This window comes from Cyrtonyx montezumae, unplaced genomic scaffold, assembly GCF_038088225.1.
Source record: "Cyrtonyx montezumae isolate F1298 unplaced genomic scaffold, pur_monq_1.0 scaffold_50, whole genome shotgun sequence".
NCBI lineage: Eukaryota > Metazoa > Chordata > Aves > Galliformes > Odontophoridae > Cyrtonyx > Cyrtonyx montezumae.
Window position 1 is genome coordinate 983,259 of NW_027072057.1, and position 17,174 is coordinate 1,000,432.

Consider the following 17,174-nt stretch of genomic DNA (forward strand, 5'->3'; position numbering starts at 1 on the left):
GTGCCCCAGATAACAGCACTCTTTGTTTCAGAATAAAGCTTCTAGTGAAATCCAAAGGTGCTGCCTGCTAAGGATGCATAGATGCCTTGATTCACTGTTGTCATTGTTTTATGATTTTTTGTTATCAGTATTCCACATCATAACATCATGTAATGCATATGGAGTTAAAGAGTTAATGCTCCAGTTCTGCAGTTCATCAATAGTTCTGGGTATACCCATCCCAGAAGAGAAGAGAAACAACGTACCTCAGAGGAGTTTCTGTTTCTGTTTTCCATTCAAAGGGAAAGATAGAACTGTTCACATGTCATGAAACACCTCTCATTTCCCTTTCTGCTCATCCTGGCAGCATGTGTGCTCCCTAGTCATCTCGCCTCCAGCATTACAGCAAGGTCTTCGGTTTTTGGGTACTGTCTCTCATTTCATTTGATTTATTAGCTTCAATTCCAATTCTGTAGTATTATATTGTGTTATTTTGCATTCTGATGTCTATTTTAGTGAATCAGTTTTCCTCCTCAGCTTGTTGCTGCTGTTTTGTTTTTAGGCCCATCTCCCTGCCTTATCCCCTTTTCCCTTTTCCAGGGCATGAGTCCATGGGTCCCCTCACCCATGGACAGAAATAGGCCGAATCAGCCTGTAAGCCACTGACATCTGCTGACAACAGCTGCAGTCCATAGCATCCTCTGTGCCTTGATGATTTTCTTTGTAGCGTAATTTTCCTCATTTTTGTCCTTCCCATGTGTTATTCTACAATTTACGCCCCCCGCCCCCTTTTTTATTTTTATTTTTAATTGTTACTGTTAGGGTTGAAGAACACTGAATTTCAGCTGCAAAAGGTGGACATGTAGGAATGGCTGCCATGTTCAGTGTTTCACTGTTTTCTCATAGTGTCAGGCTAAGAGATTCCTTTCATATTGTCATGTTTATGGAGTAGTTCTCATTTCAAGTTTCAAAAATTGAAAAACAGTTCCTCTTATTATTTGCCCTTAAACATTTATTCTTGTAGGAACTAATTCAAATATTAAATTTAAACTGCTTTGTTGTGAAACAAAATGTGTAGTGCTGCAAAAAATTTGCTTGCTCTGATGGCATGTTACAACTGTTAGAGTTCTATTCCATAAAATAATTGTTCTTAGAAACATCTTTTGAAAGAAACATATCAATTAGTAACTGTAGATTTGGATTCTGACAAATAGCACCACTGCTTCTGCTGTGTATGCAAAGGAATCTACTTTATTCTCTAGACAATGACATTGTTACAAAGACATTGCAGAAGAAAATGACAGAGGGTTCACATTTTGTGCATTCCTCAGGCTGCTTTGCTGCCTCATGACATCCTCACTCTTCCTCTTCTATCTTCTTACTGTGAAACTCCCGGCTCTTCACTCGGAGCTTGTTGACCTGTGACTCTGCAATGTCAGCCCGCTCTTCAGCTTCCTCCAGCTCATGCTGGATCTTGCGGAACTTGGAGAGGTTGACATTGGACAGCTCCTCCTGTGTAGGGAAGGGAGATGGTGGTGAGGAATCATGACAGTGGTTTCAGTCATCCTTTCATTGCACCTTGATGTCTATCAGGTCTTCATCATGTTAAGGCATAGACTTCTTAACACTATCAGTGCTTAAATGTAAGCCTCCTCAATCTCAATTATTTATTGGTATTCAACTTTGCCTCACAGCTGACCACTAAACCTTAACAAAACCTAATTCTGTTTCCATGCTTATAACTCAGTGTGTGATTCTCTGTTGGAAAATGACTACTGATCCCAATCAAAATGGTACTTACAGCCTCCTCAGCTTGTCTCTTGTAGGATTTCACCTTCATCTGAAGTTTGTCCACCAGATCCTGAAGCCTGAGAATATTCTTCCTGTCTTCCTCAGACTAAAGCAGTTGGAAAGCAGGGAAGAGAAAGAATAGGTTTACCCACACAACAAAACAACGTTTATTCATGGAGTTCACAGAAAAATGCAATGGCTTATTATAGAATGGTATGTCAACACAGAGACGCATCCTGCCTTACCTGGTAGGTCAGCTCCTTCACCCTCCTCTCATATTTGCGCACACCCTTCACGGCTTCAGCGCTGCGCTTCTGCTCAGCATCAACCTCCCCTTCCAGCTCTCGCACCTGCAATGAGAAACCCATTGTTGGAGCTTCCCTGATATCTATCCAGTGAGTTTATCCATGCATGCACAAATACCAGTCCTACACACCCTGGCCTCCAGCTTCTGGATTTGCTTCTTGCCTCCCTTCAGGGCCAGCTGCTCTGCCTCGTCCAGACGGTGCTGCAGGTCCTTCACCGTCTGGTCCAGGTTCTTCTTCATCCTCTCCAGGTGGGCACTGGTGTCCTGCTCCTTCTTCAGCTCTTCTGCCATCATGGCTGCCTGGATAACAAAGAATCACAGGTATTTTGTGACTGGAAATATTCTCAGGGAGAATGCATTCACAATCAGCAGTGGAGGAGTGCCTCAACTCACATCAGTGATGGCCTTCTTGGCCTTCTCTTCAGCATTGCGAGCTTCCTGGATGGTATCCTCCATTTCACTCTGAATTTGAGAAATGTCCGTTTCCAGCTTCTTCTTGGTGTTAATCAAGCTGGTGTTCTGTAGAAGAAAAAGCATACAGCATATATATCATACATACATATCATCACTCATATTCATTGAAAAGCATTTTCCCTACTTTTATTTAGACTTTTATTCTTTTTTTTTTTTTTTAATGAAGAATATCCCTTGCTGATAATAGCTATGGTAGAAGACTGTTGAAGTTATGTACTTATGAAAAAATTAAAAATAGGTTTAATGATTCGATGCTTTTAATGCATGGACTTGCCTGAGTGTGAAGGAGCTGCACACGTTCACTTGCATCCATCAGCTCTTGCTCAGCCACCTTCCTGGAGCGCTCTGTCTGCTCCAGGGCTGCCCGTAGCTCCTCAATCTCAGACTGCAGCAGGTTTGCTCTGCGCTCCACCATGGCCACCTGCTCCTTTAGGTCCTCTTGTGTCCTGAGAGCATCATCCAGGTGTATCTGGGTATCCTGGTCAAAGATATGAGATATTGTGAGGCATGTTCCTCCTATTTTCCAGTTTCCTCTTTTCACATCACTGTGGAATTGATAGAAGACAGAAATATTTTTAACAATATGAGAAAATGGTGAGCACATCTTTGGTGCAGAGATACCTTGAGGACTCCTTGTGTGTTTCTCAGGTTCTTTTGTGCCTCTGCAGCCATGCGGTTGGCATGGCTCAACTGGATCTCCATTTCATTGAGGTCTCCTTCCATCTTCTTCTTCAGCCTTAGGGCTTCATTTCTGCTCCTGATCTCAGCATCCAGGGTGCTCTGCATGGACTCCACAATTCTGAGGTGATTTCGCTTCATCTGGTCAATTTCCTCATCTTTCTCTGCTATCTTTCTGTCAATCTCAGACTTGATTTGGTTAAGTTCCAGTTGGAGGCGCAGGATCTTCCCTTCTTCATGCTCCAAAGAGGCCTATGGGAAAAAAATCAAATCAAATCAAATCAAATCAAATCAAATCAAATAAAAAAAAAAAAGAAAAAAACAAAACAAAACAAAACAAAACAAAAGAACCAACAAAATAATGCAAACAAAACATCACTGAATAAATGAAAAATCACATTGTGAATTAAATGGCATAGGGACGAAAAAAACCAAAATTCCATGAAGACTAATGCATAGCATCATCTCTGCAAAAAAATAAAAAAGGATTGCTATATAATGTACGACTGTAATTAGGTTAAACACCCTACACTTCATATACCTGGAAGCTATCCTTTCATGCATGTAATCTCACAAATGATATTAGATTGTTTATTAGATCTAATCTATGTTAAATAAACAATTGTGGGTTACAAAATGCAGGAAAACAGTTAAGGCAAAAAGAATGTACCTCAGCTTCTTCCAGAGCAGCCTGGATTTCAGATTTCTCCTGCTCAATCTGCTTCTTGACTTTCTCCAGCTCATGAATCGCTTTCCCCCCCTCTGCAATCTGCTCCGTGAGGTCAGAAATCTCCTCTGCAGTGAAGAGTGAATAATTACGTGGTCAGATGTAGAGCACAAAAGGAAAGGCCCTGTGACACCAGCCTAACAGGTCTCCTCTCATCACTGCAGGCAGACACAGGTGGAGAGGTGTTCAGACAAGATTCTGAGAAAGTCCTGTAAGAGCAAGAGGCCATGCACTTACGCTGCAAGTTCTTGTTCTCACGCTTCAGCGTTTCCAGGTGGTCCAGGGACTCCTCATAGGCATTCTTCATCTTAAACAGCTCCGTGCTGAGGGAGCGAGACTCCTTCTGGGAGGCCTCCAGCTCAGACTGCGTTTCCTCGTACTTCTGCTTCCACTCTGCCAGGATCTGAGGAGCAACAGGGCGTGAGTATGGACGTGGCAATCATGTTCTGCCCAGGAAACACGGGGCTGGAGCCCACAGTACCTTGTCAAAGTTCTTCTGCTTCTTGTCCAGAGCTGCACAGGCAGCATTCGCTCGTTCCACATCGATCATCAGGTCCTCCACCTCATTCTGCAGTCTCTGCTTTGTCTTCTCCAGGGAAGCACATTTGGCATTCACAGCTTCAACATGTTCCTCTGCATCCTGCAGGCGCTGTGCCAGCTTCTTCCTGGGAGGTTGTAAGCACAGCTCAGTATTTGGGAGCAAAGTGGAGATTTTTCTGTGGTTTTCACCACTGTACTTAGGCACTCTACAGTATTCTGCCCAGATGCACCTAGTGCAGACCGTTTCCCACTCTTCATTCCCTTCTCCTTTCCTCAAGTCCAGAGCATTCCTCATCTCTCTGCATACATCATACATTGCCTTTCTCTTGCACTCTCTGTCATATCGCCAATTTGTCCTTTTGAAACCACCGTCTCAACAGCACAGATTTCCCCTTCACATCACTCCTCTCCAAGCTGCTATTTGGATTTTGCCCTTCAGTATCTCAGTGTTTTCTTCAAATTTCCACGACTCATTGCCAGCCTTTCCCACTTTCCCACATACTTGGCCTCCTCCAGCTCCTCTGTGCGCTGAATCGCATCCGTCTCATATTTGGTTCTCCACTGGGCCACTTCGCTGTTGGCCTTGGACAGGGCACGCTGCAGCTCACCCTTGGCTTCCTGCTCCTCCTCATATTGTTCCCGGAGCAAGTCACAGTCATGGCGGGCAGACTGCAAGCTGTGGGCCAGGGCACTCTTGGCCTAGATTTACAAGAGTGTTCAGAAAATGAACAGAAATTTCCAGATAGAATATTTTAAAAATTGTTTCTATATGAAATAAAATCACTCCTTTGAATGGAGAAGGAAATGTTGAACATTCACGAAAAGATTAATGAAAAGATGGCAGGGAACAAGGACCAGAGCTAACATGAAAAGACACGCTGTTTTCATCTATGTCTTCATAGTAGTTCTGGAATTAAATATTTGTCTGAGGCACATCTTGATCAGGCAGATCCACTGAATGAGACAGAATTTTGGAAGACTTCCTCACCTTTATCTCCTCCTCTAAGTGCCTCTTGAGTTCCTCAATCTGTTGGGTGAATGCCTGCTTGCCTCGAGACAGCTGAGAAATCAGAGCATCTTTCTCTTCCACCTGGCGTGAATATTCACCTGGGAAATTTGCAGATACACAGGCCTTTAATTGCCACTGATGATAGTGTTGTGAACAGTTAGGACATATAGAAAATGCATTTGGCAGAGATTACAGAAACTTAATACCTTTTTTAGTACGTTTTATTCTCAAAGGACAGAAAAGTATGTTGGACGGGACATATTCACAAAGGGGTCATTTCTAAATCAACCCTGTAATATTGTTCAAGTACACATCTGAGTTGTGAATGTTTCACCTGATTCTGTCTGCAGACGAGCTCTTTGAGCATTAAGGTCATTGATCATCCTTTGATGCTCCTCTTCTTTTGTCTTTATCTCACTCAGCTGATCTTCCAAAGCTCGGCATGTCTTCTCCAGGCTTGCCTATGTGTCAACATACAAAAAAATATTTGCAATGCACACTCCCCATAAATGGATGAATTCCACACAATTCTAATGGGACAACAAGTGTATGAGGTAATGTTGTACCTTGGCTTTGGAGACAGACTCCATGTTGCTGGCCAAGTCATCAATCTCCATCTTCAGCTCACTCTTTTCCTTCTCCAGCTTCTGCTTGACTCGCTGCAGGTTGTCGATCTGCTCCCCAAGCTCTGCTGTGCTGTCCGCATGCTTCTTCCGCAGGGCAGCAGCTGTGGCTTCGTGCTGCAGTGTGGCCTCTTCGAGGTCACGCCGCATCTTCTGAAATTCTGCCTCACGTTTCTTGTTCATATCGATCTGAGCTGCTGTAGCCCCTCCTGCTTCCTCCAGGCGCTCACTGATCTCCTCCAGCTCCCTGGAGAGGTCAGCCCGGTGCTTCTCTGCTTTTGCCCGAGAGGTTCGCTCTGCCTCAATTTCCTCCTCCAGTTCCTCAATGCGGGCCTAGGGAACATCAGGGACCCTTCACACCCATGTCCTCCTCCTGCTGATGTTTTCTGAAGGGCACAAGGGAAGGACCAGACACTTGCCTGCAACTCCTTGATCTTCTTCTGTAGCTGCATGCCCAGGGCTTGCTCATCCTCAATTTTGCTCTGGATCTGGCTGATTTCAAAGTCTTTCCTTTTGTACAAGATAAATGGTGTTAGTGCATGAACAAAACTCCTAAGTGTCCCTGCCCAGCACTCAGGTGTCCCAAACCACACTTACTTCTTCAGTTTCTCATCCAGCTGCTGTTTATCATTTTCCAAGTCCATTATGCTATCATGGGACATCTTCAAGTCTCCTTCAAGTTTCCTCTTAGCTCTCTCAAGGTCCATGCGCAGTTTCTTCTCTTGCTCCAGGGACCCTTCCAGCTAAACAGAAGAAGACTATCAGTGCTCTGCTGACTATGTTTATTTCCACAACTGTCCTGTAACGGCGGTATGCATTTTGCTTACATCATCCACTTGCTGTTCCAGCTTGGTTTTAGCTTTGGTCAGTGTATTGACTTTGTCCTCTTCTGCCTGCAGGTCATCCAGTGTCTGCTGATGGGCCTCTTGGAGGGCTTTCTTCTCTTTTGTCAGCTTGGCTATATTCTCATCCAAGGCTGCCATTTCCTCTGTGAGGTTTTTCACCTTTGACAAGGAAGCAAGTGTAATTAATGCAAGTATGTTCAAGACTCCTGTAACATTTGGACTTCAAATCCTTATTAGTCTTTTATATCTCAAGACATTCTATATTGCCAAAAACACGGTGTTCTTTATTGGAGTGTGAGTGGTATCTTCATACCTTGTTTTCAGTGGCATGCTTTTCCTTCTCAACTTTGGCCAACGTTAACTCCAAGTCATCAATATCTTTCTTCAGCTCTGAACATTCATCCTCCAGTTTCCTCTTCTTGGCTGTCAGTTCAGCATTAATTTCCTCCTCATCCTCAGCTCGTTCTGTCACCTCCTTAATTTTGGCTTCCAGCTGGATTTTGGTTTTGATGAGCTGGTCACATCTTTCCTCAGCATCAGCCAAGCTATCTGCTTCCTTTTGAGGAGATACAAGTTATCTTTATTTTCTGTATTTATAATAGTTTCATTTTTTTAATCTTTTATTTTACTAAATTGGCATAATCTATAAGCTATATTTGAAATAGCTGTTCCAGTTGTGAACTCTTCAGTTTCTGTATCTAGAAGAAAGTTTTGCACACTCTTTTTAGGCATCATTTTGATTTTTTTTAAGCTTTTTCTAATCTGTTTCACAGAAGTGGTAGTTGTGTGGATACCTCCTTCGGTGACACAAATCACTGGAAGTTGTTCATCTGCTTTTGTCAGTGGAATGGACTTACTAGCTTTTTCCTTATATGTGGTAATAAGTAGCTTCCATTTTGTAATTGACAGTGCTAAACTTAGTAATACATGGGGAGGTAAAGATTTTATTTTTCAGAAAATTATGTTAGGTAAAGGAGAATACCACTTTTCTACATTCATTAGAATTATTCCACATCCTATAGTGGCATACTTATATTTCTAATGACTATGTCTGGCTTCAGATCGCCTGTATTCTTTTAAGCTTTGATATTTTACTGGGATAGATTTGTTCTAAATGGATTTAGCTGACAGACACATTTACTAGTAAGACATTCAAAACTGGTGTTTTTCTACTTTAGACTGAGAAAAAATATGCTGTAGATGTTTGGTTTTCTAACCCAACACTCTAAAATTTGCATAACTAAAGGAAACGTGTATTTGTTTTTGTTTTTGTTTTTGTTTTGTTGTTGTTGTTTTCTTTGTAAGGTGGGCTCTGAATATCTAACAATGTTGTAATGTATATTTAAATGATACTTGAGTTTTAAAATCTTTTTGTGCCTGCAACGTTCATGGACTTTATTAATAACACATCTACTATGCAACATATAATGAAAGTCCAAGTTGCAGATGTAAATATCTGAGATACTCAGGAATAAATGTGAATCCTTTTTGCTTAATCTTTGCTGTTTTGTGCAAATTAAGGCTAAAGAAAACAAAGGTATGAAGTGCCAATTCAGAGATGATGATTTAATGTTATTACACATAATATCTGCTCTCTAAATTTGGTATATGACTTTTGTGTTTGAGGATTAATCACTGATGCCCACAGACTGCAGGATGGGCAGGGCTCAGAAAGCTTTTTCACTTTTCCAAAATCTGCCTGTATTAATGTGCTTCTTTTCACTTTTCCATGGATTACTGAACTCTTCTGTGCATAGTAAAACACCTTTCAACAACCCTGGGAGGTGAGACTTCTTCAGAAGCACTGGATTCATTTCTTCGTTGATGGGGGTGAATTTGAAACTTTATTTTCCCATTCCTCAAGAAATGAATTACAGCCAGTAATGGTGCAGTTGAATTTACAGCTACCAGTTTGACCTCTAGATTATATTTAATATTCAGAATGTATTCATGGTTTACTTTAGATCTTGGTGAGAAAGACCTACATCTTGCAAGACTCACTATGTCATGTTGACTAGCTGTAGATGACTTCTTCCACATAAAACAAGATAACTGAGTGGCACCTCAACCTCCTTTTTAATTTGTACTGGATATCAGAGGGCTCACCAGGCAACTGCCAGATGACTTTTATTCAGCTTCACAATCAGTATGATGCCTGCCTCACAAAATAACTGATATAATATTACGTATAGTCTGAATGTCATGTTGGGAAAGAGCAATCTGAATTTACACACCTTTTTTTCGGTGTGGAAAATAAACAGCAATACTCACAGCCTGCACTTGGAGCTGGAGATCATTTTTCTCCTGTAGCAGGGACACCATTTTCTCCTCCAGCTCCTTCCTCTTTGCCTCAGACTTTGCAAGCTCTTCCTTGGTCTTCTCAAACTCTTCCTTCATGTTGGCCATCTCCTTCTCAGACTCTGCACTCTTCAGCAGGGGCTTGATCTTGAAGAACAGCTTCATCCAGGGCCAGTGCTTGACGTTCATGAATGCACGAACATTGTACTGGATACAGAAGATGGACTCTCTGAAGAATAATTAAAGTGTGCATTTGATTATTTTGAGCGATATGATCATCAACAGTTTACCCAAAGTGCAGTGCCTTCAACTGAAGATGGGAAACACCTACCTCCTCTCCACCATTCTCTGGTACTCCACTCTCATCAGGAAGCCCCTGCACCTGGCCTGTGTGCGAGTAATGAGCTGTGCCAGCTTCTCATCCCTCATCTCCTCCAGGAGTCCCAGCAGCCCAGCTTTGAAGAACACCTTGAGAAAGGGAACATTGCAGCACATCACTGTCCGGTGTGACAAAACACAGATATAGGGACTGAGTCAAGGAGAGTTGGTACCTTGGTGTGACCAAATTTGTACTGGGTGTGGTCCACATCGATTGACCCAAGAAGCTTCTCAGAAGCTTTCTTGCTGTCAATGAACTGTCCCTCAGGGATGGCACTGGCATTAAGAACCTTGTACCTGTGACAAGCAAAAGAGGAAGTTAAGGCCATTCTTCCCAAGTCCTGACTTTACTTACAATCATGATAAAACTTACTCTTACCTCTGTTTAAAGTCTGCATAGAGGACTCTGCTGGGGAATCCTTTCCTACAAATCCTGATCCCTTCCAGCACGCCGTTACAGCGCAGCTGGTGCAGCACCAGTTCATGCTCCATGGCACCTAACAATTTGACAAATGAATACACCTGTTTCCACCACCCAGGGAAATGACTTTAGTCTCTCTGCTGGAGCATCTTACCGGGTGTTTTTGTTTCATTTGGGATGATGCAGCGGACAAAATGAGGGTGAGTACTTCGTAGGTTGGTCATCAGCTTGTTTAAGTTCTCCTGTGGACCCACAAATAATTATTTGTTCAAATAAAAGCTTAGATTGTCACTCTTATGTTTCTTTAACTTAGTATTACAGGCATACACATCTAATAATGGGTATTCACTTGGCTGAAACTGGTGCAGAATTATTTTAATTCTAATTTCCAGAGATTGCAAAAAAATAAAAATTCTTACCCGAAAAAGAGCTGAGACAGTTTGGAAGGAAGACCCCTTCTTCTTGCCACCCTTCTTTCCACCACCACCACCACCACTAGCCTCTGATAAAGTGAAAGTAATAAAATATTATTTATGTTTTTCAGACAAATTAATTATTCTGAAATTTTGCAGAACTACTGCTCGCCACAGAGCTGACATTTCAAGAGAACTGACCTGCCTCTCCACCAGCAGAGGCAAACAGTAAGGCCAGGGTCTTCACAGATGACTTCTGGTACAGCCCAATGACAGTTTCATTTAGGGGATCCTTATTCTTCTCAAGCCAGCCAGAGATGTTGTAGTCCACTGTGCCAGCATAGTGCACCAGGGAGAAGTGGGCCTCTGCCTTGCCTTTGCCAGGTTTAGGCTTCTGGAAGTTGTTGGACTTGCCCAGATGCTGGTCATAGAGCTTGTTCTTGAAAGAGGTGTCAGTTGCCTTGGGGAACATGCACTCCTCTTCCAGGATGGAGAAGATGCCCATGGGCTGGGAGAAGCAAAAGGAAATAAAATAGAGATAAAATATAAATCTGCTTTCATACATATATTGGAGTAAGGCACAAGAATTTAATAAATGGATCAGAATTTTTTAAGCTTTGGATGTATTTTTTTGGAAGAAATGTGAACACGAAGTGTCTGAAACTGATGCGTTTCAGAACTGATCTTGTCAGAAGAAACACACAAATCCTTATAAATTTTTTGAAAACTCCAATGGCTCAGAAGTAGATTTTTATTTTTGTATTAAGCCTTTCTAAGTTAACATGTATAAACAAAGGTGTCTGCTTAAATTTAACCTTTGTTCATCTTATCAACAGATGTTTCAGATACTTCCTGAAACATTATTTTCATGATATAACCTTGCGTTGTCGTTTCATTAATGCACAAGAGGATGTTACACAAAAATTGCTGGCTTACAGTGATGTTGTTATTAAATCCTATCCATCCATTACATTTTTGTATGTTCACCTCTGGTTTTACTTGGAAACTGCATTTGTGAAATCACAGTTAATATTGAGCTCGTAATAATTGTACTGAAAATTGTGCCTGAGTTTCCATAAAGGACTATTCTATCTTTGCAAACTGAAAAATATACTGCAAAGATTCCTACACATCAACTTACGTGTGAACACATTAATTCTTTGATTTGCAAATGAGTGAAATTGCAGGTTATTTTTTAAAATGCACACTAATGTACTTAATGGATATTCTAAATGTATTTCATTTGTAACCAAATTGCCATTCCCTATATTTTCTGAACTATAGCAAAAAAGTGAGGCTGAAGAGAAGTCATAAAATTCTGCCACAAACAACAAAAAACATTTTAGATGTAACAAAAGTACCTTTTCAATGAGCTCAATGCAGGCAGCCAGGTCCATCCCAAAGTCAATGAATTCCCATTCAATCCCTTCCTTCTTGTACTCTTCCTGCTCCAGCACGAACATGTGGTGGTTGAAGAACTGTTGCAGTTTCTCATTGGTGAAGTTGATGCACAGCTGCTCCAGGCTGTTGAACTGTGCAAAGATAGGATTTATTTGTCAAGATGAACTACTCTCTGTAGAGCTTACACTGTGTAAACAGTCAAAGTTGTTTTTTTTTATGGTTGAAACATATCTGTTTTTGGTTTTCTGGGTTTTTATTTGTTTATTTATTTATTATTCTGTTAGTTTTAAAGCAACTATTAAAACAGTTTAGTAATGTTATCCCTAACAATGTTCGATTTATATATCTTGTTTTTTGTTTGTTTGTTTTTGTTTTCTGGTATTGCATATATTTTCCTACTGAACTAACAGAATATATTAGATGTTACAATTGCTTGCTAATACTGGACTACACTCCGGTTCTTTACCCAAATTTTTACAAAAAAATGCTCGCCTGCCTTCTGTGCTTGAGTTGAAGGAAGTCAATAATATCCTTCTCTTGTAATCACATCATAGGTCTTCAAAAGCAAAGGGTATGTATTGCCCACTTTTTTCAAAGCCTTGGGAAAAATTTGTGTGGCGCTTAGGTTTAGCTTTCTATTTAGACAGTCTGTGATATTGTATGCTATTTGTCAGTGGATTTTTTTTCATACTTCAGAAAACTGTTACATGAAAAATATTTGAGGTTTTCACTTTGAGATGAAGGAAAAGCAGTCATATATTCAAAAGCTGTGACATACTCAAAAAAGCAAGCATTTCCAGAAAATTGGAAATACACTTCTTGGAGTAAAATGCAAGCCTTTATTTGAAATTGTAAGTGAACATTATGTTTTCAAAAAACAGAATAAAAGCAACTCGTAAATCTCCAGTTTCTCATTATCGGTAAAGATTAAAATTAAAGATTTTACTATTATTTCTGAGTTACTCACATCAAAGATCTCAAAGCCAGCAATGTCCAGGACACCAATGAAGTACTGCCTGGGCTGCTTGGTATCCAGCTGCTGGTTGATGCGAACAACCATCCACAAGAACATCTTCTCATAGACAGCTTTAGCCAGGGCACCAACTGAGTTGTGCACCTAGGACAGAGAAGAATGCAGCAGGAGCAGAATAGCATCCAGAGCAAAACAGTACATTAAGCCAGAGCTTCCCAGCCATCAGCTGTTTCTTACCTGCTGCACGGTTTGACCTTTGGTCACATATTCATTCCCAACCTTAACTCGGGGGTAGCACAGGGCCTTGAGCAGGTCTGCTGAGTTCAGGCCCATCAGATAGGCAGCCTTGTCAGCAACTGTATGCAGAGGGAGAGAGTGACATGCATGGGCAGAAATCACTGAACTGTGGATTTTCTCTAAGAGCTAAGTGTAGATCTGCAAGTTCTTTAACTACAATACTTCAATAGCTTTAAGAGAATTTTAGAAGCATTGTTACTGTGGAAGATGAGATTTAAGTCTTTATAAAAGTGAATTGGAGCAGGACACCTGACTGCTACCTGCCAGCTAGGTAACTTTTTCTGTTACTGGCAGCTGTACATATTAATAATACCTTCTGTGCCATCTGGCTCTGCCTGCTCCTCTCGCTGTTTCTGTTTGAACTTCAAGTTCCCATAGTGCATGACAGCTCCCGTCAGCTTGTAGATGGCTGTTTTTTCATCAGGAGTGAAGCCCAGGATGTCAATGGCACTCTGACAACAGATTCAGTAAATAACAATGCCACGTACAATAAATGTATTAATAAATGAATTAAAATTTCTGTCTAACTTACATCTGTAGCAATCAGCTCCTCCTGGTCGTTAATACTGGGAACAGTGATCTCGCCTTGACTCACAAATTGGTAGTCATAAGGGTTGGTAGTAATGAGGAGCATGTCTGTAACAGGGAATAAGACATATCTGAGTGTAAGAATAAAGGCAAATATTAACTTCATTAAGATTTCATTAAAAAAATCGTTACTTCCTACCAATTAGCTCTGGCTTCTTGTTAGACATGATCTGATAAAAAATGTGGTAACTTCGCTCTGCCTTGAGCTGGAACGTTACTCTGGACTTTTCCAGCAGATCTGACAAAGAAAGAAGAAAGTTAGGTGCAAGAAAGGACATGGAGGTGGAAATTACACAAGGAACGTGAACAGGCCAGGAGCATCACTTACAAGTTTCAATGTCAGCAGAAGCCAACTTGCCTGTGGCCCCAAAATGGATTCTGATGAATTTACCCTTTTGAGCAGAAAAAATATACCTTGAAATTTCTGTAGGGAAGACCATAATCTTGTAACACTGTTATTCATGGAGGACATATTTTCAATTAAGAAGTCCTGTAAATTTGTTTTCTGGGTGTTTTTTTTCCCCACTTAAAACAAAAACAGAAACAAACAGAGAAACAAAGCCAAACAAGAAAAAGAAAAAGAAACCAAAACCTACAAACAAATACAACCAAAGAAACCACACCACAAGGAAAAGAAGAATGAAATTCAGCAAAAATTGTTAAAGGAAGATAAAGATCTGGGCCAAGTTATTTATTGCTGGGTATCCCTGATTGCAAAGGAGTGGGAAAATTATTAACGTAGCCTTTTGTCATTTATGCTTCAGACTGATATCGAAAAGGAACTTATGTAAACAGTGTTAAAATTCGTTTGTTTGGATCTTATGGAAAATGGAAGGTAATATTTGTCTTCCTAATAGTGGAGGTACAGGTAATGCACACAGAATATAGAACTTGAAGCTGGGACTGTGGATTGGCATTGCGATTTTTCAAGGATATTTCACAGCTTATCTACTAATAAGCCTTTTGAATAAAAAAGAACACGAATAAGTCATAGCGCAGCCCAGTTTGTTACAGGATGTATTGAAGACATTTTTGTCCTAACCCTTCCTAGATAGCTCATCTCAAGGTCTGAACAGTTAAATTACTAGACCTGTCCAGTTCTGTATCTAACAAAAGTGACACTAATTTTTCACTGATCAGATATAAAATTTTAGTTATGCATTATAGAAAATGTACGTAATTTTATATCTACAGTCCGTATGACAGATACTAGTGGTGTGCATAGATACATGTACATAAATTTTAAATACTAAGTAATATATACATTCATATATATTTAAATTATGCCTTTTTGTACACTTTTATTAGCTATAAAACACTTCATGTAAGAACAATTCTAAGTGATGTAACACAACTATATAGTTAGAGAATAAGATAGCTTTTCATTTTAGCAAATATAAGGAAACAATCAGTTCAAGAAATACATCCATCCTAACATGTCACTTCAGAAGTGTCAACTCCCATTCTGATATCCTTGTTCACCCATAAATGTCAAAATCTCTGATCAAAAACTTACAAAGCGTGAGGAGTTGTCATTCCTCACAGTCTTGGCATTTCCAAAGGCCTCCAGCAATGGGTTGGCACTGATGATTTGATCCTCGAGTGTTCCCTACAGGATGATAATTGTTCATTTACAGTGTTCCTTTTATCCGTATAGCAATTAAAAGCTGACTCTTTAGTCTGTCCATTGTAGGAGCTCACCTGCATTTTGCCAGGCTGGTCTTCTTTCTTCTTCTCCCCACTAGCTGCAATTGTTGCAAAATACTGGATGACACGTTTCGTGTTCACAGTCTTCCCTGCACCGGATTCTCCACTGTCAAATAAAACAGAGAAACAGAGAGCATGAGGTTGGGGAGAAGGTCCCCATCACAGGCAGCCCCACAGGGACCTGAGCACGGAGCGCACTTACGTGATCAGGATCGACTGATTCTCGCGGTCTGTGAAAGAGGCAGAAAGAAAAGGAATGTTAAAGAGAGAACAGAGGAAGTCTGAAAATTAGTGCAATTAGTGTAAATTCCACTGAGAAAAGAAAGTTTTTTTAATTTTTTTTAAATAAAAAAAATATATATATATTTAATTTTCTGCTACTTAGACTGTGTTTACAGCAGATGCAGAATTTTCATGTAATATATGGAGTTCATAGCTTCCTGAACTATAAGTTCTACTTGTCTTTTTCCCTAACACGTTACCTGTGGTTCTATAGTTCTTTTTAGAAATAAAACAAAGAAACAAACAAAAAGCCTGTTTAAGCCAGCAATGATTGATTCTATTACTGAAATAAAGCAAAGATGAAATGTAAAAATATTAACAAAATATTTATCAGGAAAATTCTTTTTAGTAGAATGAATTTGGGAACAACTCACCAGTCAGCATGAACTGATAGGCGTTGTCAGAGATGGAGAAGATGTGTGGAGGGGCCTCCTGGCGCTTTTTGCCTCGGTAGGCCAACACCACCTCTGGGTTGTACACTGGCAGCCACTTGTAGGGGTTGACAGTGACACAGAAGAGGCCCGAGTAGGTCTGCGAGGAACAGACACAGCACGTTGACTTCCACTCAGCCTGGCACAGAGGTCCTCCCCAGCTACACTACCCAAGGAAGAGAGCTGGTGGTACTCACGTAGATCATCCAGGCTGCATAACGCTCTTTGAGGTTGTACAGCACAGCGGGTTCATGGAGGTGGGTCATCATGGCCATGTCCTCGATTTTATCGTACTTGGGAGGGTTCATGGAGAAGATTTGATCTTCCTTCACAGTCAGAGTCTGACAAAGAAAAGACAGATCCCTGCATATCAGCTAAGACCCCAGAGTAGGAATCAAATGGTGTCCCTCTTTCTTGCTTTTTTCTCACCTCTCCACCTTCAGTCTTGACAGTGACCTTCCCTGTTTCTTTGCTTTGGATTGTCCCTTTCACAAAGGATTCTTTTGGATGCACCACGAAGACAGATGACTTGGCATCAAAAGGTTTGTTCTGGGCCTCGATTCTTTCCTTCTCTGACTTTCGGAGATAAGGAGCTGCCTCCCCAAAAATAGCCATTTCAGCATCTGAAGACATGGCTGCACTTTATGAAGGGTCTTGTCAGCAGAAAACACTATGGAAGAACAGATATGTTGCCCAAATCAGTCAATAATTTCTGTTGTCATTCAATTTTCTGGAAAACTTGCACAGCATCATAGAATTATTTGGATGGGAGGAATTTTATCTTTCAGTGGCCAATTTTTTTCTGTTCAAAGCACATACAATATTGGATTTCACCAAGAAATTTTTATTAAGAGTACTTCTAGAGGAATACAACCAGGCTACCGTGATGAACACAACATTAATAAAGCACCTGTAATTTTATAAGCTGAATGATTTAGTAATTTTATAAGCTGAATTTTTTGAGTAACATATGTCCTTCAGCCAGTGCTGGGTTCCAATGCAGAAATGAGGC

General features: G+C 40.7%; 1 protein-coding gene and 1 long non-coding RNA gene across 3 annotated transcripts in view; one reads left to right on the forward strand and one right to left on the reverse strand.

Moving 5' to 3' along the window:
* The window catches only part of LOC136056439 (uncharacterized), a 30,614-nt gene that overhangs the window by 5,450 nt on the left and 7,990 nt on the right, over positions 1–17,174 (forward strand). The window lies entirely within an intron of this gene.
* LOC136056434 (myosin heavy chain, skeletal muscle, adult) lies at positions 1,205–16,795 on the reverse strand. Of its 2 annotated transcripts, XM_065748629.1 has the most exons (38): positions 16,592–16,795; positions 16,360–16,503; positions 16,106–16,262; positions 15,652–15,679; positions 15,444–15,555; positions 15,259–15,351; positions 14,071–14,134; positions 13,882–13,980; positions 13,687–13,790; positions 13,468–13,606; positions 13,095–13,213; positions 12,852–13,001; positions 11,845–12,015; positions 10,685–10,991; positions 10,490–10,572; positions 10,225–10,312; positions 10,029–10,146; positions 9,823–9,946; positions 9,603–9,739; positions 9,245–9,500; positions 7,287–7,529; positions 6,956–7,132; positions 6,726–6,871; positions 6,548–6,638; positions 6,072–6,461; positions 5,840–5,966; positions 5,485–5,603; positions 4,999–5,195; positions 4,438–4,621; positions 4,194–4,359; positions 3,900–4,024; positions 3,173–3,481; positions 2,826–3,029; positions 2,471–2,596; positions 2,207–2,377; positions 2,016–2,120; positions 1,781–1,876; positions 1,205–1,491 (listed from the first exon to the last, which is right to left on the reverse strand). In XM_065748629.1, exons 1-38 carry the CDS (start codon positions 16,793–16,795, stop codon positions 1,336–1,338), a joined length of 5,829 nt encoding a protein of 1,942 aa, XP_065604701.1. In that variant the 3' UTR covers positions 1,205–1,335. The 2 variants fall into 2 exon arrangements, with proteins under 2 accessions (XP_065604701.1, XP_065604702.1); XM_065748630.1 differs by lacking the exons at positions 5,485–5,603; positions 5,840–5,966; positions 6,072–6,461 and having other exon boundaries at positions 4,999–5,019; positions 6,540–6,638.

Coding starts and splice junctions, on each gene's coding strand:
- LOC136056434 (XM_065748629.1), bottom strand. CDS start 16,795: ATGTCTTCAGATGCTGAAATGGCTATTTTTGGGGAGGCAGCTCCTTAT. Junction 12,016..12,851: donor CTGGCTTTGAGATCTTTGAT/GTGAGTAACTCA, acceptor ATCTTTGCACAG/TTCAACAGCCTGGAGCAGCT. Junction 9,740..9,822: donor ACAAATTTGGTCACACCAAG/GTACCAACTCTC, acceptor CCCTTTCTCAAG/GTGTTCTTCAAAGCTGGGCT.